At 38.8% G+C, this 23,531-nt stretch overlaps 2 protein-coding genes across 3 annotated transcripts in view; both read right to left on the bottom strand.

Annotated features, from left to right (window-relative positions):
- cdkal1 (CDK5 regulatory subunit associated protein 1-like 1) overlaps positions 1–8,824 on the bottom strand; it is a 219,117-nt gene extending 210,293 nt beyond the window's left edge. Inside the window, exons 1-3 of the mRNA XM_054621799.1 lie at positions 8,735–8,824; positions 7,159–7,322; positions 5,918–6,030 (exon numbers count right to left, since the gene is read on the bottom strand). Coding sequence (XP_054477774.1) covers positions 5,918–6,030; positions 7,159–7,316 — 271 coding nt within the window. The 5' untranslated portion in view covers positions 7,317–7,322; positions 8,735–8,824. The remainder of the gene's footprint in view (positions 1–5,917; positions 6,031–7,158; positions 7,323–8,734) is intronic.
- A 221-nt stretch (positions 8,825–9,045) lies between these two features.
- LOC129109784 (transcription factor E2F3-like) lies at positions 9,046–22,424 on the bottom strand. Of its 2 annotated transcripts, none has more exons than XM_054621915.1 (8): positions 21,899–22,424; positions 19,468–19,585; positions 17,873–18,003; positions 17,535–17,623; positions 16,072–16,230; positions 15,501–15,615; positions 14,762–14,903; positions 9,046–14,090 (listed from the first exon to the last, which is right to left on the bottom strand). In XM_054621915.1, exons 1-8 carry the CDS (start codon positions 22,178–22,180, stop codon positions 13,795–13,797), a joined length of 1,332 nt encoding a protein of 443 aa, XP_054477890.1. In that variant the 5' UTR covers positions 22,181–22,424; the 3' UTR covers positions 9,046–13,794. The 2 variants fall into 2 exon arrangements, with proteins under 2 accessions (XP_054477890.1, XP_054477891.1); XM_054621916.1 differs by lacking the exon at positions 21,899–22,424 and adding an exon at positions 21,552–21,887.
- Between the last annotated feature and the right edge of the window lie 1,107 nt (positions 22,425–23,531).

Genomic DNA, 23,531 nt, shown 5'->3' with positions numbered 1-23,531 from the left:
GAGTGAGAATACTCTTCGGTGATGTAATACAATCACACAGAGCAGTAGACGCGCTTGTAACTCTTATGCATTACGAGCTGAATCAGAACAGTTCAGCACTGTTTCTGCTAAATGTATGAATACTGTCTATTACAAATATCCTGGAAAAAGTATATGAAATTGGGTAAAAAAAAAAAAAAGAAGGAAATAAATAGTCTGCAAATGTCACATACCCTTTATACCAGTGAAATGCTGGTACATCTAAATACAATTGACAAAAATGCCAAATGTTTTTCTTCCTTACTTGAAAATGTATGTAGTGAAAAAACATATTTAATACCCGCTTATCCTAAACTAATGATGCATTTCATATCAATCATAATTTCAAAGCAGTTCATTGTCTAAATGGCACCGTAAAGTTAATTGTATTCAACACGTCTGGCATTTTCTATCCACAGCGACACCTCTAATACTTGCTCATCAATAAAGCTCATCAAAACAGCTCACATCCTCTCTCTGAGCGCCATATCCTCCAACCGTCTGTGTCCAAACCAGGAACTAAAAACGCCTCATTTGGCTGACATTGTATACTGGGGAGTAATTTTGCCTAACCGGTATGTAAAATCATAACTGAAGTGCTGTGTGTGCGGCTGGCTGGCAGAGGGGACATTGGGAGGGGAGGAGAGCAGCCAAAAACAATCAAAATATCCTGGTGTGACTTTCCATGAAGGGTGTGTGGCTGTTTGTCTATGCACGTGCGTGTGTGTGTGTGTGTGTGTGTGTGTGTGTGTGTGTGTGTGTGTGTGTGTGTGCGCCCATATGCGAGTATACACGCCTTTCTATGAAGTCACTATTTGGCACATTGCTCTGCTGCTCAAATGTGGTTCATTTGTATCAGTGTACTATCATGAGTAAACAGTGCCCTCTTTAGTTGTACAGAGGAACAGCAGCTCAGGACGAGCCACGCTGAACAAATAAAGGTCTTAAAGTGTGGAGACAATGAAAGCAGAGAGGGGGAGTCACACAGGTTGTTGTTTCATTGAAGTAAAATGGAAGACAAAAATTCAGGGGGGTATATTTTCTTTTCTTTGTTCGGAATTACTAAACATTTAATATTACGCATATTTTATGACTGAATAAATGAACTGGCTGGTAGTAATCACCTCAACTTGCAAGCACCAAGACATTTGAGGAGAAATATACTCACGTCCTATATATATCATATTAGAAATATATATATGGTATATACGTGCCAAGATGCTCTCTAACTGAAGCCCTCATCTAAACAGAGACAGATCTTTTCATCCTCAAGCCGCTGTATATTCAACCTTAATCAATGAGGCTTGTTATGTAAAAATCCACATGATGTCCTACAGCATTACATTGTATTGATTTCAGGTTTATAACAGTGGTAACAAAGAGATGGCTACATGTTATCAAGATAAATGATCACATAGGATCATGTGCAGCCCTTCAAGGACTGAAAGTTACAACTTTTAAAACTATGAATGAGAATACAGAGTATGTTTTTCAGAAGGATGACCTCATCCTGATATTGCGGCGATGCATTCTTTCAACACAAAGGCTCTTGTATTGAGCCAAGGCTGCCACCTAGAGGCCACCAGAAGAACTGCTACTACGCCTTACACCAGGTGATGTCATAGTTTAAGAAAGAAAGAGTTTTAGAGAGGGAGATGAAAGGAGGGCAGGGGGTGTGAAAGAGAGAAAACGGGCAGGAAGGATGGGAGGGAGGGAGGGAGAGAAGGTGATGTCATGTTTTCAGAGCTGTGGAAGCTGTCTTTGTCCAAACTCTTTGATTAAACTCTGCAGATCGGCACTGCGGATATGAACAACAGACACTACAGAGGTATGCGTCTTCTATTCATAGGATAGAATCATATGAAGGACATAACATTCTGACGCACAACGGATAATGTTCAACCAACTCGACGTCCTAATTTTCAGTCTGGCCACATACCAGACACTACATCCTTCAGAAGCACAATTCAGTCCTTGTCATTCCAGACTATTCCACTCTCTACAATGCACTCCCAACAATTTCATGCCATTCTAGACAATTGCATTGCATTCCATACTATACCATTCAAAACAATCACCACCTCTCCTGAGCGGTAATCTCCCCTGATTCTGGCCATGACAGGCAATTTCTCCTTCCAACAACCTCTCAGTGAAAAACATTGAGTGAAGATACACACACCCAAAGAAGATGAGGGGAGAAAAAAAGCGATGCAGGAGGAAAGAGACAGAAGAGACAAGAAAGCATACAAAGGGAAAAGACAGATAAAAAAGCAGAGAAGAGGAAGACAGAAACCAAACTAATCCTTTTGCTTTAGCAGTGAGACACTGACCTTTAAAGTACTTTGTTGAGAGGGGGGAGTGAGAGAGACAGAGAAAGAGAAAGACCGCAAGACTAAAAGGAGGGAGAGAGTATTCTCAAGCTTCATCTGTAAAGGATTACGGCATCTCTGAGCTACATAGTGAGATAAATTCATATTAACTGAAGTGGTAAATAATGGAGGACTGCTCTTTCGCTAAGCTGTTTGTCAGCTGTGCTCATGTTGGTATAACTTTTCTTCATTCGCAACCTGATAAGAGCCAGGTGTAAAGAAATAAAGAGACAGATTGTAGCACCTGTTCTTCTATTTTCGGGTTGAAAATCTGCAAACTTTCCCTTTGTTTCTTTCTCACAGGCACACACACCAAGTGATGCACCTTATCTTGAAGAATGACGGTTGTCAAACATGCCCAAACAGACTATTTTCTTGTTAATTTCATATTGAGTTGTATAAAACAACAAAAAACAGGTTAAGGGTGAGGAGTGTATTTTTTTTTTTATGAGCAAAACTATTTATACAGCTATCTGAGAGTACTTCCACTGAACTGATATTTAATTAAACAGCACTAATATTAGCTGAAAACTTCCTGGAATAAGGATCTCTGTGTGCTCACTGCATGGTCCTACTTTAAGGAGCAGAGAAAGACAGAAACAAACCTAATCTAGAGATTAGAAAAATTAAATATCCATAACAGCATGCTTTAACCTTATTACCTTAGAGTCTAGCGTTCAGACCACCAGAGAAGCTTTGTACTGTAATCAGATTCTGTGACAGACTGAAATTTCTCATACAGAAATCAAAGTGGGAATACAAAACATCTCTAATTGTAAACAAGTCTTAACCGAACTCACTTCCTGAAAGACAATTACCACCGTTCCACTTTATTCATATTTTTCTGCACAGAGAATGGCGAGGCAGCAGCCTCTTTTAAATTCCGGCCCGCCTCCAGCTCTCTTCCAACTCTGACAGGTGTCTTCATGGAAAACACTATTTCATAACAAGCGTAGCACTTGGTGGATTTCTGTCATCTGTAACGACAGGGGCATTTCGCTGCCATTATCAGCATAGTGAACAGCATAGTGCACGGGGAAAAACGTTGCTAAAATTGGCAGAGAGGAAGAAAAGAGCAGCAAAGTGGGAGCCAGCCCTATAAACGCAAAAGGTCTGTCATTGATTGACGGACTGAGTGAGTGATAAAATAACACCGGTTAAGCACTTTCAAAATGAATATAAGCCATAGTGTTTCTGCTGGAAACATTTTTTGCCCCAACAGCATTTTTTTTCCCTATTTAGTACATCAGTACGTGTCGTCATATTTTTAGTCTCAGTCATAACTTAACCATGGCATGAGCGATGCTACATCATTACAATTTAGGATCAAATTGAACTGGGACCACAACAGAAACTTGCAGATGAACATTTAACATCCAGGGATTCACAATATATCACCACTGACTATCCCTGCAACAATGTGGCAACAATTTAGCACATTGACCATGCACGGTACAGGACAGTACACGTGTGCAAATGATCAGGATGGTACCACTCCCCCCTCCTTTTGAGGGAGGAAAAACACTGTCAATTACAGAATTGAAATAGATCGAAGGTAAGAAAATTGCCACACACTTAATATCTAGCCTTAGTCAATTATTTAACACAGGATCTGCTACTGTGCCAAGAGACACAGGTTGTATCTGAGGCTAGCTCAAACATTTATTTATTTGATAGACACGGCAATGAGGGGAAAGGTTTGATATGCAACGAAGGTCCCGAAGGTTGAATCAAACCAGGGACGTTGAGGTAATGAGCAATGCAACATAAACACCCTGCTACTAATGCACTCCAAAAAAACAAGGTGGAAAAGAAAAAGAGATCAAGAGTCTTAACTACCAGATGAGGTGCTGGGTGGGGGGTGGTGGACTGTTGGCCTGTGTTCATGAGTAAATTGTGTGTTGTGTGTGTCCGGTGTGTGTGTTTGTGAGTGAGTGAGTACATCTGCATTTTTGAAGTGTGTGATTAATGTCCCTCTATGGCTGTGGAGACCCCATGGTGAGAAAAAGGCCTGAGGGCTTAATATTAACTCTCTCTTCTTTACTGCACGTCTCTCTCTCTCTCTCCCATGAACGAACACACACACACACACACACACACACACACACACACACACACACACACACACACACACACACACACACACACACACACACACACACACACACACACACACACTGAATCACCCTGCTTTGTCTGTGTCAGTCCCTCTCCCCTGCTTGCACACACGCAGCATTCTCTCAGGATAAAACATTTAAACTACTGATGATCTAACTTGTGATTGACCAAATATAAGCGGCAATACTCACCAATATTACAATTATCTGAATCGTTATTGGTAAAATAAACTGAATGAGAAATGTGCTACTTAGTCTCTGATGCAGCCGCTTGTCTCGGTCTCTGGTCACAACTCTAGTCTCACCTGATGTTCTTCCCACAGCACTATCTGGTTGGTCAGTCTATACTTAGACTTAACCATGATGAAGAAAATCTCTTTACCTTAATAAAGTAGTCATTTCTACCCAAACTATCCTTAACCAAGTCATGTTTCTGCCTCAACCAACCAAATCTTAACCACAGCAATCTCCGTGTCAGTGACAAGTGATAACACAGACTTTCCAACTTTCCTAACCATTTAAAAAAAAAAAAAAAACTATATTTGTCAAAATTCTGTTCAAAGTGTCTAGTTTAAGAAATAAGTTGTCAAAGATCACTGATATAATCCCCCATTAAGTTCTGGGAATGATACAAGGTAAGGCTGGCTTCTTGGACATAAGTCGAGCCTCGCTTGCCATCTTTCCCCTTAAATTCCAACTGGTTTGTAATGATTGGCAGACTCAAACTATGATCAAAACACCTGCCTGTGTGCCAGCCTCCGTCTACAGTCCTCACCCCTGCCCTCAGTCAAACAGACACACACCTGCAGCTCATAATACATCAATGACACAGACAGAGAGGAGAGAGACGAACACGGCGATGTAACCTGGTTGCTTCATTTTGATAAAGTCCTAACCTCACAGCGCTGGGCATTACACTCCCATGTATGGCCCGAAGGCTCTTTGCTCACATCCCAAACAAAGAAAAAGAAAAGACAAAATACAGGCAGAGAGCAGAGTCTCTGCAGATACCACCACACATTTAACTAGTGGGTCATAAGTAATGGTTGAGGATTTCTTTTTGTATGATTTCATACATTGCTTTATAGCAAAATGCTGCATATTTTACCTTTAACTATATTTACCAAATACATTTGTTTGGTTGAGTTTGTTGAACAGCACACAGCCTAACAAACTCCATTGCGAGCAAAACAAAATTTTCCAATGGAATAAAACACAGGGTAGAGCTTACTTACAAAGCAAGACTGCCCCCTTGTGTTTCGTAATAATAATTACATCAGTTCTATAGAATGGTATAAACAAATATCTTTCCCATTTCAGCTGTTTATTCATTTACTTTCATTCCTGCGGTCTAAAATACATCACATTTTAATATTGTTATATTAGTAGTAAAATTCTTGAATAATCTCTCACCAGTCATCTTGTATCCGCTGGCAGCTAGCTGTCCGGCCATGTACTCTCCATCTGAGTTGTTATGACTGCAGCCCCACGTTTTCATCCAGATTTTCTGGGTGCCAGGGATCAAACTAAAAGGGAACAACAATGAAATATGTTTTGGTATATGATGTGTGGAAATAAAAATAAAAAAACCAATATCTAGCAATAATGTTATTTCATTAAACTGATGAAGACTAAATACCTATGTTTAGTGTAGTCGGAACGACTGTTAAGGTGCTTTCACACCTGACCTGTTTAATTAAGGTTGGTGGGAAAGCGTAAACCCAACTCTGGTGGGAACCAAACAGCCAGACGGAGTCTGCTTACAAGCAGGTTCTAGTTTGGTCCGTTAGTAGTGTGAAAGCAAAGTGGACAAATAACACAATTTAGTGTTAACGGATATAATATAATATAATATGATATGGGGGATTTTCCATGATTCATGAGGAAGTGAGTTATACAAATAACTTGTGTCTTACACAGTGTAATTTAGCATTTCACAGATAAAAAGTGAGTGATAGTTTGTGTACAGACGACCTTTGTAATATGACCATAAGACGACTCATATTTTTACTTGTCCATCATTATTAATGACATATGTGGTCCATTAGCAACCTAAAGTAGCAAAGCTCACAATTCAATTAACTATTTCTTCATAAGGTCTATGAGCCAACAAAATAAGTTCAATACAAACAAGGAGGAATAAAATACTGTGTGACTTTCTGGCTGTAACCAGAATTTTGTTTTCCCCTCCAGACCCATGCAGCCCTGATGATGCAAAATGACAATCACCATACTTGTCTAATCAATGAGTTACCCGTGAGTCAATATGGCTTTATCTTTACATATCTTGGTGCATTTGTAATAAGTCTGCATGAACACAAAAAGGACCAGAACTAAGCATTTACTGTACTTCTTCACCAAAACAAAGGAAATTATAAAAAGCTGCCCATATAGCCCACTTGTATATAAAAAAAAAAAAAAAAAAAAAAAAAAAGTAATTCTGCATTTTACTTTAATATTTCTTTGACTGAATAAACTTAAAATAAACTGTTAAAAAAATATCAAAATCTTGAAAAGAATGCAGATTGATTTTAATGCTTGATCACTTGATATATTGTGATCAGTCTAAAACATACTGAATAATGGTGATATCTCAATAAACTCTCATCCTGAATTACTGTTATCAGTTATAAATTATTAAACATTTCACATACCTGTCAGCTTGGAGCTCCTCGTGGCTCAGAAGGTCTTTTTTCTTCCTGGACCTTGGCATGATGCTCTTTCTAGCAGACTGTCTCTCGTGAGGAGTAGGGTCGCTAGAGGACACCATGTCCTCAATGTCGTCAATCAGAGAGTCACAGGCGGACGGCATGATGGTCTGAAAATGAGAAAGAGCCATTGTCAGCTCAGGTTGCTCTATAGACTGTCTATCATATACAAGAGAACTGTGAACAGTCAAGGTGACCTGATGAGTACTAGATCCTGATTATCAAAAATTGATGTTGAAAATTATTTTTGTCGCCAAATAATTGTTATTACATAAATCACAGTAGTGTCATGAAAGAAAATAGAAAAAATCTAAACCAGATATAATATATTTCATTGATTATCACTTATTTTTGTCGAAACTCTGGGCAATATATAAGATGATGTAGGATCTGGTAGGGCCATCGTATTGCTAAAAGCGAGCATAAATGTAGAAAAGCTTCAGAATTACTGGGAGGATTATTAAATGAAAAGATATTACATCACCACAGTGACGTGGCGTAGTAGAGTACCGTTTTATATTTTGTTTCCGGTTAATCTGTTGATTATTTTCTCAATTAATTCATTGTTCATTTGGTCAATAATACATCAGAAAACTATGAAATGTTTTGTTTTGTCTGACCTACTTTCCACAATTCAAAGAAATTAAGTTAACTATAAAGACAAAAAATAACAGAAATGTTTCACATTTGAGAAAATTAAATCACAGATTTTTATTTACTTAAAAAATTACTTAAACGATGAATTAATTATCAAAATAGTTGCTGAATAATTTCTATTAATTGTTTCAGCTTCATATCACATTATAGAACAATTGGAACGAAAAGATAAACTATTGTTGAATCCAAAAGTAAGTTATGTAGAATATTACATTTCTTTAATTTAAATAAAAAAAATAAAATCACTCTAGATTAATGCCTGGAGTCCTTCACACTTGTTATTAAAACTGAGATGTAACATTAAAGTTCTCTCTGTAAGTAGTGTGCTGCTTCTTAACTGTAAGGTTACCTGTGGGACGAGTTTTACATTTTTTAGTAAATCTTGTGAATAGTGGTGATATATGGTGTAAGAATTGAATATCTCTCTCTACAGTGTAATGTGGTTCATTTTTCTTTTCAATTTCAATTCTCTTTCTTTAAAAACATGCAAGTAGTTACATGAGTGACAGAAAAAAGAAAAACAAGTAAACAGGTCAAGCATCAAAATGGAGCTTATAACGTTGATATGCTTTCCATTGCGTTGACATAGAAAACATAGGATACTATTGCTTCTGCCTCACCAGGTTTGCTATATGACTACCTTTTGCTGTCTAACTAACGAGCATAAGTTAGCATAAGCATTAGCTCTTGTTCCTCCAACTGTGAACATCTCTAATTTGACAAATACCTAGCAAGCTGTAGTTCCATTCTGTTGGGTAACGTGAGAAAGCTAGCTATTAGCTTGGCTAGCTCATTAGCTACCCACTACCCACGTGTCCTTGTTTTGGACAGCCAGACCCCTTAAGATACTGTATAAATGCCTTACCTGAAGAGCGAGGTTGTAATGGGTTTAGATAAATTCGAATTCCGATGAAAGGGTGTTTTAGAAATGGAAAATGTGTAGTATTTACCCCACCAAAACGTATCAAAACAGTGGTCACAACTCTCTGACCGCCATACTTTCGCGTAGCTACGGTGTGTAAAGAGGGACAAACTAGATAGGTGCGTATTTTACGCGAATGGAGTTAATCTTGAATCACTTGCGCCCATGCGATTTAACTGAGGGATAAATTGTTTATAAAATTTTAAAAAACGCAGTCATCCCTGAAGACAAAATGAAACACATTTCATATTCATATTGCATTTATTCAAATTTTCAATTACAAACAGCCAGAGTACAAAAACAATCCATTTATCCCCCCCTCCCCAAACAAATACAACTCAACTTCTTCATTTGACAGATGTTAAAGAAACTTGTATAACTGAATAACATACATCAAAGACATCAAATTAGTTCACCTTAAACATTCAACAGCACACCAATACTTTCACCCATGCGTTCAAATTCCGTTGTGATATGACAGTTTCTTTCTGTAATTAGTGGAAACAGGCTGCAATGTCATAATTTTACAGTCAATTCTTTCCTATGAAATATTTAACATTTCACATAACCTTTACAGAATATTTACCGATCAGTATAATGTATTTGGTAACAGCTTTACATTAACTGCAGGAAAATAGCAGGTACAACAGTGCTGTTTCAATCTTCACTACAGTTCACACCACATTAGCCTAATTATACAAATCTGTAAGGTCTAATCACATGAATCACGCATTAGACACGAAAGAGCTGTCATTTCATGTCACCCATAACATATTTTTCAGACTCCCCGGCAATGACACTAGCTTAAGCGGTGCATTAAAATCTTTAACATTCCATTAGAAACCCATGGAATTGTACAATCTTTCCAAAAATCATGTTTCCATCATGTACAAGTGGATAAAATATTAGGACCAGATTCTGGCCGCTTTAAATAGATGGAGGAAAATATAACTACCTTTGTAAATGGTTTTAGAAAATAGCCTAATTGTGGTTAATGGACCAAATGGGGAAAATATTGAGCTTGATTTTCTCCATAAATACATATAAAATACATTGATATAAATATGCCTATAGGGAGATTGTGTTGTCAATCGGAGCATTTCTGTGCATTTAAGTCAAATTTTACATTCACTTACGATAGCACTAATTAAGCTCTATGCTGACTAAGAAATCTAGTTTCTCATCAACTGAATGGGTGAAGTTCAAGTCAATGATAATAGGTTTTGATTTTTCGGAGTTGTTTCAACAGGCTACAAAACTCGCCATGAAAAATAAGTTGGCAGAAAAGCAAAAAGAAGTGTCACAGAATCGCTCACATCATTCCAAAAATAAAAACGGACACACGGTGTCACAGAAGCAACCCCCCCTCCCCCTCCCCCACACACACACACACACACACACACACGCTTCAGCAGAGGACACAAGTCACTGATAATTGTTCAGTGGTGTATATAGACATGGCAATGTCTCCTAATGGCCAGTAAAGCGCAGATAGGCCAACTGCAAAAGATTGAGTGCATGTATGCATCATTGAATGTGTACTACTTTTTGTGTCAAAGAGATGAAAACAAGACATAAATAACTTATGGGGAAAAAAGATCGAAAACAAAAAGAAAATATTTCACGTTTTCCACCGATTAAATGTGCTCCCCAGTATTCAAATACAAGATGCAACAGTATGAAACCGGTTTTAGAGCAAAGGCATACTCATTTAATCAGGGTATGAGAAAATATCGAAAAAGAAAAGTGCGATGTAATATCAAAGATCACATCCAAATAATACAAGGGTCATTTCTGTGAAAAAGGGGAATTCAAAGACTCATACACACTATGGCATTTACCTCTATGCCCTATACTATAGTCCAACAGTAAGTGAGAGGTAGCCTACAGTACCTTGTGCACTGAAAAATTTAGAAAAACTGTACATGAATTTACACATGGCAGGCTTACTCTTTAGCAAGCTTGATCTTTGACATTACTCACACATGCCGCACACGCAATTACTCAAGCACACATCAATCAGGGGAGGGAAAGTTTACACTAACAGCAGCAATATTACCTGCGGCCGCAGGTTTTTTCTAGATTGAAAGCCAGGGTTTCAGACAAGATGTTTGCATTATGTTATTATAAGGGATGGCATTTAACACAAGAAGCAATCAGAAGTGAACTGCAATGGTGTTCCAAATACCACAACAAAAACACATTCCACATAAGTCCTCTAGCTGGCTTTTCTTGATCAACCACTGTTGTAGACTCAGAAGCTCTACACCACAGTATTACCAGGCATACCATGACACATGGCTTGTTGCACTGTATTTGCTCAATATACAAAACAGGGTCCATTAGTCTTTTTTTTTTTTTCCTTCTTACTTTTCCTCATTTTTTTTATATCATCGTTTTGGAGGAAAATGGGCCCTTTATTACATGCTGAAGCCTAAATTAGTGGCTATCTGGCCATTTGTTGCTTAGATGACCTGAATATCATTAGTTATTTCTACAGTATTAAAATCTATTAAAAATTCAACATTTATTAAACCTAAAAAGACAAGTACGCGCCGATCCTCTCTCTTACACTGCTTTCAGTACACACAGAGTAGCCAGTGTGCCTTGATAAGTGGTTCAAAGTCCAGTTTTTCCAATCAAACCACAGTATAATATCACAGCAGATAGTTCAAGTGAGGAGGCATTAGGGTAAGTTTGGTTATGGCAGCTTCTGCTGATGAAGATGAAGGGATAAGTGAAAAGCAGCAAGAAAGTGGAAGTTTGGGTCCTGATTTTACAAAGTATCAATAAGAGTACGAGATGATATCCTAATTTTGCATATCACGTGCGACAACGTGCTAGGCTTATACAAGTACATCAGGTGTTTTTGCTTAACCCCACATTTCCCAGGTATGATGGCTTTTTTTGTGCTGTTAGCACATTTTAAACAACATAAAGTTAAACATCACAATATTTGTTACCATGTTGAACATTTATGTATTCATCAAACTGTAAATTGAATTACAAAATACGAGGTTGCTCACATGATCAGCAGACAACAGGCTGATCAGGTGGACAGATAAAGATCCCTTATTAAATTCAACTACTAAATCCTTCTAAAGAAGGAGGATACAGCACAGGAGAGACAAATTGTGTTCAAGGGGATCAAACTAATTATTAGCCATAAGGCATACTTTAAGTATTTTATACATTTAAAACGAGTGTACATCGGTCTCCTTTTAGAGTACACACTCCTATCATATGCATTGCATTTTACAATTTCCTTTTAAATTGGGTAATCATGTCATGTGCATTCAAAAAAACGTGTATTAACTTCCTTGCAGCTCTCAATACATCTAAATAGTGCTTAAATGTACAAAATACTCATATTTTTATAAACTTTATGATTATAGGCCCAAATGCCACAATGGGTAATCTGACAAGTGTTCGAGCAGGCAGAGACAAGAACAGGTGACCAAAACCTCCGCCTGCCTAACTTAACCATAAAATAACAACTGTAGTAGTTGTGAATGCTGTGTATCAAAATTGCGTAGTTTTTTAATATTCAATTTAAATTTCTAAAATGTCCTACATTTGAACACACAAAATGTCTACTTAACAGTCAGCAGTATGAGCCTTATATCACAGATCATTGGTGTTTAAGAATGCACTCTTTAGCCCCCACAGCACTTGGCGTTAACACATCTGGATGAACTTTGACATCTGACCAGTAAATGAATCACTTATTTATGAGGGCTGGGTATCGTCACTAACTTCCTAAATTGATTGGATTCTGATTCACAAGGTCACAATTTGATTCCATATCGATTCGGTTAGGGATTATTTCAGTTACAGTACCAATATTGCTTTGATATGAAAGAGATTCTGAAAACTAATGTATTATTAAAAATATTAAAGGCAGAGTTGGTAGTCTTAAACTAGCAAGAGTAGGCAAGATTGTTTTTTAAATATCCAACCAAAAAAAACCCACCCCAGTGTTGCCAACTCTTTTCATTTAAAGTCACTAGCAGCATTAGCTTGAAAAGTTGCTAAATCTAGCAAGAAAGTTGCCAAGTACCAAACAACAAATATGGCTATTGTTTGTACTCACAACCGTCAAGCTTGCAGCTTGTAGAAGGCTGCGGTGACGATGAGTGGACAGGAAGAATACGCTGAGGCAGGCAGGTAGTCCCGCAGGTAGTCAGATAACCCCTACATTTGGGGCCGAATGAAATGATTGGACGTTCTTATTACAATCCTGCGACAGATACCAGATTTATTTGTTTTCTGTCAAAGCGTCTGATTCTTTGATTGCCGTCAGGATGTAATGAGAATTTAAACAAAACAAAACAAAAATCAAAAATGTTTGTGAAGATAATCAACGCTTCCTTTAATGTTAACATTAACAATTTGGCTGTTTTTAATGTGTGTATGTGTTGAACATTTGCAGGATCCTTCAAGTTTAATCAGTTAACAATTTTCCTCTTGCCTACTCTTCAGCATTCTACTGAGGGTTTTTTGGGATCATATTTGTGCATCTCAGGTACAATCACACTTGGGTTTTATGCTCACCCACGATGTGGAAATATATTGCCAGGTGGTGTGGGAGGCGTTTACCTTTCGAGCTGTTCTGTCTTTGTTGTTCTCTCTGTACAGTGGCGTGAACCTTGTGTGATACACAGAAGTGGATATCTTTTCCTTCCAATTTTATGCTTAACAAAACAAGCTTTAGGACGTCCCCCAACGCCCAGCTACACGGAGGCGTTTCATAGCCTGAGACAAAGAGTAATGGATATGTCTCTACACTGACCAGTCATGTCTTTTGAGTGAAATCATGCAAGGCCATATATATCTTACACCATGAAAGAACATGGCATTTAGCCCTCAGTGATTCCTTTCCATCTATTTAGAATTGGTTTCCACTAACTACAGTCAGTCACCGGCATCAAAACCCTCACTGAGTCTCCATTCTCTCTCTCCCTCTCTCTCCCGTGCATTAATATGAATTTCTATTACCAATGCTAGCTGCACAGGAGGTCATCCAGGCCAAGAGAGGGCATTTTATCAAAGTCACAGGCATCGAACAAGTCGCTGATTCCCTGGTCATCTGCCAAACCTAAAAGGTAGTCATCCTGGTCCAGAAGAGGAGGCCCAAGGTTTAAGAAAGGCCCCAGAGATGAAGGGATTTGGTCTTCTGTCTGCTGGAGTAGACTAGTGTAAGGGGACGAGATCGGGGAGAGAGTAGTAACTGAGACGGCTGCGGAAGAAGAAGTTGGAGCCAGGGAGGGGATGGCAGAAGTGAGCGAGCATGTGGGACCTGTGAAAGAAAATAAAGTCAAAAAGTTATTATCTTTGCATAGCCAAGGAACCATAACAAGACCTTGCAGGCCAAAAGATTAGCCATGTTGACCAGTGTTATTGCACTGGGGAGTGCCAGGGAACGAGGGCTTAAAACGGATCATAAAACTCCCCATTTGGAGTCATGAATCACAGATAAGCGCAAAAGGAAAAAAGGAAGCAATATAACTTTTACAGATGCCATATTTTTATTCTGTCGAAACTAACAGCTGATAATTGATGATCCAAATTGGCGATACAGATTTATTTATTTTGCTTTGTTTTGTTATAGCAGCTGGTCTACAAGGCTCCAGACTATTGTTTTTCCCCAAAAAACATTTCAACAGCTTTGAAGTCAGTGTAGACTATCAAAAATGCTAAATGTTTTCCTTTTAAATTTGTATAGTCATCTATATACCCCACACAATTCAAATTACTGGGAAATACAAGATTCTACTTTTATTGATTGAAATAAGTAGTTTTAAATCATAATTATCTCCCTAATATCTATTTTATATTGATTTTATAGAACTGGATTGATTTGCCGTGGAAATGTGGTTCCTCATACACATATGCCTTGTGTCTTTATCCTTAAAAGAGTTGAATGTCAATAACTGTTTACTGTAGCCCCCAATGTTTATAGAGACAAACCTTGAAGGACTTTAAGGAAAGGTGAGTTCCCATTGATGTCCATGCTGCCGTTTTTAACAGGACTCCTGGGGTCATTCTCCTCGTCTGGGCACAGCAGGACTTCTATAGGACCCTTAGTGCTGGTCAGATGGATGGACAAACTCTGGAGAGAGGAAAAATAAAAAAATCAGACAGGACGGCACTTCATTAGAAAGACGGAGAGACTTGGTTGAAAGATTAAAAACACCCAAATCTGCTTTCCTATGCCCTCAACTTGTAAAAGCTCTACCAATATATATATATACACACACCAAAGATAATGGAGTCTGTATATATTATGTTTATGTGTACCTACAAAAACGGTATCTCTATAAAAAATGTATTTACTAAATCTTGCTATAGACTTCTTTATTTACCGTCATACCCAAATGTCTGTTATAACAAATCAGCAAAACTAACTCAAGAAGGGTCACCTAAACTTTATGAAACCTCCACAGCTGGTGAGTAATTCTTATCATAAACCCCATTCAGACAGGATTAATGACCAAGACTTGAATATCCCAGACCCATCACAAGACTTCATCAACCATACTAATATTTTTTCGGGGGAATGTCAGAAGTCAATTTCCTCAAAAGTGCGACTGTTTCCTTAAGGGAAATGCAAGTCATAGGTCAGATGACAAGTGAGCAAGAAGCAGAAGTTCCATGTGGATAACCGTGACAGATCATGCTGTGTGTGTCTTTGCGTGTGTTCACATACCTCATCAGGGTCTGGTACTTCTAGTTTGGTGTCTGTGGGCGCTTTGACGACGATAACAGTCTGGTCTCTGAGGTTTCCCAACTGTTTGATGTCTTGGTACGTTACATAGGCATATGTGCAGACAAAAAGGTTAAAGAAAATAACACAACATTGTCAAAACACGTCAATACTAAACATACATGTATATGCAAGCCAGAAATTGCTCACTATATGATCACAAACTTCCAAAGTGCTGAGGTGATTGCCGTACCATGCATCTCAACTTGCTGGTGTTTTAATCTAGATGAGTTACTCAACATTTTATGCACCATTATGTAATATCATCTGCTTTATGTGACATGTGGGTTAGAGATAAGATGGTTTGTAAAAAAATGTGAAAGTCCAAATGGGTGCACATCGACTTCAGATCTGGTATGTTTTTAACTGTTGAAGTTCATCCTTAAATAGCAAAATCACAATGGTATCACCATAGTCTCGCTGAAAGACTGAGAATGTAGTTACAGGAGGTTTTAACTCTTTTTGGAATTTTTGGATGACATATGGAGCTTTCAAAGAAACAACAAAAGGATATTTCTGATTGCTTTGCAAGTCGCTCATGTGTCTCATATCCAAGCTGCATCGCTGGATGAGTTGTTCAAGCCTTTGCTCTTCCTCCCCCAGTGCAGAAACTTCTGCCGTTAGTCTCTGTCTCTGGGTCAGTGCCCCCTCCACCTCCAGCAGACTGCAGCCCCTGTGACAGAGAGGAGTGAATCAAAACAGATTTAGTACTAGCTCAGGCGGTTCACTTGCCCGTATATTAATGAATAGTATTGTGTATAATCAGATTTTTCTTTAATCGTTATCTTTGATGGAGTCAGGATACCACAGATTTGTGTTTCAAAGATATCTTCCCTGTGAGCAGATATTGCAGAGGATATTATTTACAAGTAGAGGTTTGTATTTTCCACAGGGAAAAATATCACAGCAATGAAGAATGTCATAGTTAAATAGCAGCAAATTAAACTTTTAGAGAAGCCCTGATAATTTTTTTTGTTAATTAGCCATATATAGCAGGTGGTGTAGACTATTGGGATATTTGTTCATTGGGTAGGAGCTTGTTTTTCTGTTTTGGTACCTTTTGGGAAATGCTTCTCATTCGATAACAAATAAAAATACAAACAATACAGAAGAATAACGGAATCCTTACTAAATGAATTCCTTTGATTAAACTGATAGACAAGTGTGGCAGCGATGTGCCGTCCATGTCAGCTGAGAACAGAGCAGCGTCTGGCTGAGTCCTTCCCGAGCCATGGCGTTGACGCGAGCCGTCCCAGAGCCCTCGCCGCCGTTGCTCGAGTCGGAGCACAACCCATGTGGGGCCCCAGGCAAAGTGCTGAGTGGAAGCCTCTGGAGGCTGCACTACGCACAGGCTTGCAGCCGGGCACTGACGATGAGCGCAATGCCAGAGACAGCAGCCTCAAAACTACACATTTTATGGATACGGTGTGTAAAACGTTCAAGTACTTCTACATTGGCAAACACAGAGGGGCAAGGAGTGGAGACACTGAACGCAGGTATAACATGAGGCGTAAAAAAAACATCATAGAGTCATCATGACAAAATCTTGTTCAAAAGACATGAGTGGGGTAAGACTCTTGAGTGAGTGACAGGAAATATACTGCTTCAATGAGTCTGTGCTGCCTACTACGGAGAGGTCAAAGCGCTCCTTCGGTCACGGCTGTTAGAGTCAGTGCTGCCAACAATCCTAGCTCCTTCTTGCCAATTTCAACACAGATTTGTTGTTCACAACGAAGCATTATCAGGGATCGGTGACTAGAAAGCAGTAATGCCAATATCCTGATGTACATTTTAACTGAATATTGGCAGATAATCAGCAGTAAAACTTGATTTCATAATATGTTGGTTAGACTGTGCAATTAATCTTTAGTAAACATGCATGCGGAACCGATGAGTTTGCGCCTCAGGTCAAAACGTTCTCTTAAAAAATATGAAAACCAATTATTTGAATGATAAAGTGGCAAAGTGAGCACTTACATCCACTGAATGTTGTTCTTTGATTTCTTCTTGATGAGGTGAATGCCTTCTAGTACATTGGTGATATCATACAGCCGCCTTTTCTGTACCTGAATGTAGAGGATACAGGTCTCAGTTACCCATTTACTGGTTAATTTAACTGCGTAAATTTCAAATCATAGCAAAAAAACAATCCCTAACACAAACATCCAAAACGTTTTCAATGATTTATTTTTGGCTTAGAATTGTTCAACAGTATCAGAAGCATCACTAAAAAGCTTGAAATACGACTATAAAGTAAGTTTTCGGTATTTTTCTTACTGTCTTATACGCCTTTTTCTGTTAGGATCAGAAATTACCTGTAAGGTTTCAGCAGCGAGGTTGAGGTCCAAGACACCATCAGAAGACTGAGCAAGAAGGTCCACAAACTTCTTTGTCAATAAGCCCAGAGAGGTGTCGTACCGAGTCTTCTCTGGTGGAGACTTGGGTGCTATGGTAGAGAAAAAGTAAGGGAAAAGGACAATGTATATCATTATTTGGCTCGACGTTGAATATTTGCAGGAAAGTAAAACACAAAACTTCCTAACAACGGTTAAACTTGGTAGAACAAAGCCCAAGTAAATTGTGTGTTCATCATAATGTGAAAAAAAAGGCAGTTGAAAAGTGTGATCGTTTTGGGAAACTGGTGCGTTTTGTACTGGACTACATCATTGGTTTAATTTAGGTGCAATGCAATAATGTGAGAACTGAAACGGAGTTGAATTTTTTCCCAGGCAGGAAATGCTGGAAGCAAATGACTCAATCAGTCATAATCAGCTGGGAATGGGAGATTTACATGAAGAGGGAGTCATGAGCTACACTACAGGCCACGGAACAAGTTTAAGTTTACTTGAACTTTAATAAATCAGCAGCTGGAAACGTTTATGAAAAGCACAGAGTTAGATATTTGCCAGCTGGACTTGAATATCAATATCAACGGCTCTGTGTTGATAGCATCAGTTCCACTCATCAGAGGGTTTCAGCATCTAAAGAGCACAGGGCCACAACGTGTCATCTCTCTCACCCTCCAACACATCCTGTGGCTGGAATCAACAAGATAGTACACCGAAGCAGTGGAAGTAAAACAACAACTGAGATACAGATTTTTGTTACTTTGAAAGCTCCAATTATATTACAGTCCAGTAGGCGTTACAGGACACACAGGCAGGGACTTAACAGAAAATCGAGGGCCATAATGAGAGGGTATCTTATTGTATTTTTTCCAAAGATAAAGCCCAGTCATATCATATTATTACTAATTGAAAAAGACAGGTAGCAATAGGACTAAAGTAAGGTTTTGTAGTGTTTGTATGCAGGACACACATGCAAAGAACTAAAGCAACGTCTTCGTGTTTTTAATGTTTGTGCATTCTGCATTTCAACTCCACTATGTTTTTCAGTGAAACTCAAGGGATCACAATTAAAATGATTTTGTGGTATGACATGTCACTTAGACAACACAGTGGCAATAAATCTACATACGATATAATTCATTTAAAATCTACTATTAAACCAAAACATTATGAACCACAAGGTTTTCCTAAAAACAGTAAGTGTTGATGCTGCTACAAAGAAGTGCAGAGTGCTATGGCATTTAGATGGATTTGGATGTTGTGTGAAATGAAAATGAAAATTGAATACTTTTGAATTATGTTGAGTGCCTGTTATTCCAATACATCAACTGTGAAATGATCCTGGTCAAGGGCTGGGTTCAAATCTATTGCACTTAGAGGGAGAATTGTGTGATATTTTTAAACCGTTGATGAGAATGTCTAGAGCATCAGTGTACAATGTGTCTGACAGCTGCATGAACTAGCTGGATAGAGGCTGTTCCTGTATTAAACTTGGTGTGGACGACCTCTCACGCAGAACCTATGTACTGTCAAATTCTAGGTAACATGTTTAAGCTTCTTACTTCTGGGTGTCTTTAGCCGTGCCCCATTGGCCACCGATGCCGCTCTGCCTCTTGGAGTCCTGGCTGGTTCCGACTGGTACTGGTGGTCAGAGTCATCGAGCGCCAACCGCCTTTTTGCCTAGGGGGACAAAAGTATACTGTTAAGAGCACATAAGACTGTTTTGGATATTCGGCAGGCATCTCAGCTTTGAAGCCACCAGAAGTTACTAGCCGGGATGCTAAATGCATCATTACTTTTATCTCATGTGACTTCAGCGTCAGAGTTCTAAACCATTTAAAATGTTAATTAACAAAAGTAATGACAAAGTTTATAGATTTCAAAGTTTAGATTCTTTTTGGTCATTGAATCTGTGAGGTCATCATTATTCTGCCTGTTTTTCCATTTAACTTTTGACAAAAAGAGCCTGCTCTATTTCATAATTGTTGTGGTGGAGAAGTCAAACATCAGTCATTTCATAGTGATGATGCCAAGATGTTTTATTGTAAAAAAAAATTCCAGCATATCATGTTGGAACTACGAAGTTTCGCAAATTCAGTGTGATTTCTTCTTTTCTGAATGCATTGGCCACGACAAACCCGAATAGCTGAGTGAGTCACACCTATGAGTTTAATCACATTGCTGCACAGTAATGCCAGAGAAATGTGGTATACTTACAGAGACCAGAAAGGCCCATAAATTAACCCAGGCACTTTAAATATTTCAAATAGGATATCCCAACCTACTGTCCAAAATTTTAAATAAATCAAATAATTTCCTGTACCCTTTACACAATTATTCTAATCCAAATTTGAATGGCCTCCCCAAACAGCAGTTTTGGGAGAATATTGTCCATTTAGATATAGTCCAGCATTTTCAGCACCTATGTTCACATTCATCTTAACGCCAAAGTTGCAGTTTGTCAACGTCCAATCTGTCAATCAATTGATTATATAGTAGTGCTGGTGTATCTCGAGAAAGGTGAGGCATGTTCGTTATATATGGTGGCAGCAATAGTAGGCATCTTAAATGTCGGCCTGATGTACTGGACATGTTAAAGTTTTCAACATCCCAGGTCATTTTAAACACCAAAAGTTTAATTGTGTGTGTGCCTAATAACCATATCTGAAATACAATTTACTGTTTCTTCAGTGAAAGACTAATTACTTTTTCTTTCACCAGCCTAAACTAGCTTTTGGGTCATCACTACGGTTAAACTTGGCATGGTGGATAAGTGAAAAGTCCCTTCAACCTGGGGACCCTTGTAACTTCTGTGTTGGCCAGAATTATACCCATTTTAGTGTATGAGCAACACACCAGTACCAGGGTGCTGGTGTGTTGCATTTCCCTCTAAACCCCATGTAGGGGGATTATGTCCATTAGCCTTCACTAGATACATAACATATTTTAAGTAAAGTAAACCCCATAACTTATACTTTCTTGCTTTAACAAGCCCAAGTCTGAGAAAGAATAATTGCCCTCTGTTGACAGTCAAAATGTCAGCCATTTTATATCAGCAAGCAGCTCCCCTCACCCCCTGCCTGGTCATGGCTACAGCCTGAGATAGAGAAGCTGGTTTAGTTTAGTTCATGAAAGACTAAATAGCCATGAACAAACCAACACCCTGAATGCTGCTCTAACTATTTGGTGTGGTTTGTGCACGTTGAGAACACAGGAAACGTGCAATCAAACTCCAGTTTCACTTTACTTGTCATGAAAGGCATCATAACGTTACACTTTATTTAAAAAAACACAAAAAGAGGACATTAAAAACACTGAGATTAAGACCGAGGCCGCCAACGAGTAACGTTGCCCCTCAATCAACACTGCTAACGTTACTAGCCTTGAAAGCTAACACATTGTCGAGCTTTCATCCAAGTTGGTTTGCATCTTCAGAAATGTCTGTCGAGTAGTTTCACAACTGAAGTGCAGCTTCAGCTACGTGTGCATTTGCAGGTTTAGCCACTCTTGTGTGTGTTAGAAAGCTAAAAAAAAAAAAAAAGACAACTTAAGAGACAAGAAGCTCAACAACCCCCCTCTCCACCACCCCCAAATTTGGGCACCAAAAGCAGCCACTAGGCCACCGCTAACGATACTCATCTCTCACCAATACTTCCATCTGAGGGTGAAGCAGACTCAAAAAGCACCGAGAAGTTAGCATAGCACGTTGTTAGATGTCATATCTACGTTCCTGTGAAAGCAAAACTAACTTAAACTCGACGTGTGGGCCCCTCACAGACAGCATGTCACCCCAACCAGCCCACTTGGGTAACTCAGCTAGCGGTGGGTAGTTAGCCGCCGAGCTAGGTTGAGGTATTGCCCGGGCTAAGCAGCTAGCATTAGCTGCCCGAACAACAAGCTCGGCTAGCCTAGCAAGCTAACATTTTGTTGTCGTGTTTGAGGCTAGTTGTAGCCGAGCCAAAACATGTTCAAACTATCTGTGTGGGTTATTACCGGCGGTCTCCCCAGTGTGGGTCGTTGTCCGGCTCCGTTTGCAGCAGCTTGTTGTGGAGTTGTGTAAATGTTGTTTATCTGCGGCTCAGACAGACACACATTTGATGTCTGTGTAACGTTGCAAGGCGGTGGGGTGGTTATTATTTGGAAATACGTAGCGTTGGTTTGACCCGGGTTTAACCGATCCGTGAGAGTGGTTAGGATGATATTGTTGTCCAGAGGAGAGCCCCCGACCCCTGCTAAAATGACTTTGTCCGGAGCCGAGGAGATCCCTCTTCTCATCTTGCGTATTCGGGGTAACCCCTTTCTCGTCTCTGTACTTTCGAGCCCGTATGGCTGCTAATCCGCCGCAATAATTACACAAATAATCAAACCGAAGTAAAGATGACAGTCTGATGCATCGACTTCGGTAAAGTATTTGTCCTTAAGAAAGCGCATTTAGGCAGATGCAACGGATTAAAAAGTAGCGCAACTCTCGTTTCCCCCGTCTAGAAATGGCTTCAGGAAACGGCCTGATGAATGAAGGGATACGGTTTACGCGCTCAAGAGCCCTCCCGCGAAACTCAGATTTCCCGGGAAATTTTCAAATGGAATCTACATACCGCACGCCATTGGTCGCTCGGTGACGAGTCCCCGCCTCTATTTCAGCCGTGTCAGCCAATGACAGTCCACGATTTGGGGCGACACGTGTTCATTGGCAGTTGTAAACAGGACGCTAAGCGGCGCAAAGTGACTGATTACTGGAGATAAATGTTCAGCCCTCCAGTTTATGTTTCTGTATATCAGAATGACAAAATGATGTTCATCATTCTTTACAATGGGTTGCTGTGATTGCAGATTTAGTGGGTAGATGCTGTCAGCAGACCACATGACAATAATAACATGACAATAAAAACCTGTGCAATACATTACACATTACACTGTGCAATAATAGTTAGAATAGTTAAAAAAGTTAAAAATAGTTGTTTTTTTCTCTGTCTGTAAATATAATATTTCAGTTATTGTTGTTTTTTCTACTGTTTTTTTTTTATTGCTTATTTATAATACTTGTCTTATTTTATTTTTATTTTTCATTTTTTATTTTTTATTTTTAGCTTGTCTTCTTCTACTATGTCTCTTGTGTGCACTTTACTCTACGCTGTTGTAAGTCTGCAAATTTCCCCGCTGCGGGACTAATAATAATAATAATTATATTATTATTATTATTATTATTATTAATTATATTATTCTTATTCTGCAAATTTCTAGGGACTAATAAAGGATTATCTTATCTTATCTTATCTTATCTTATCTTATCTTATCTTAGATCCAGTTGAGTGAAAAATGGTGATACTAACAACTTTAAAAATACATAAATTAATCCTCCACTCTTTTCCTCCTGAAATATGGTTTAATTTGAAAGTTTAAATAGTCTCACATTATGGGTTTTTTTTGCACAGCTCCCTTGGGGGTTCTGTGTATTCCTTTGCCACTTTCTTGCAGAGCATGTTTTTTTTAAACATTTGAATTTTTTAATGTTCTTTATTGTTTCTAGTCAGTGCTTCTAATTTTCAATATCTGTGCATTGATGACATCAAAGAAAGTCTAACCTGTGCTGTGCCTGAGCATAATGCTAGAAATTAACTAATCAGAA

The sequence above is a fragment of the Anoplopoma fimbria genome, chromosome 20 (assembly GCF_027596085.1).
Source record: "Anoplopoma fimbria isolate UVic2021 breed Golden Eagle Sablefish chromosome 20, Afim_UVic_2022, whole genome shotgun sequence".
In the NCBI taxonomy this organism is placed as follows: domain Eukaryota; kingdom Metazoa; phylum Chordata; class Actinopteri; order Perciformes; family Anoplopomatidae; genus Anoplopoma; species Anoplopoma fimbria.
This window is presented reverse-complemented; position numbering and strand designations above follow the sequence as displayed.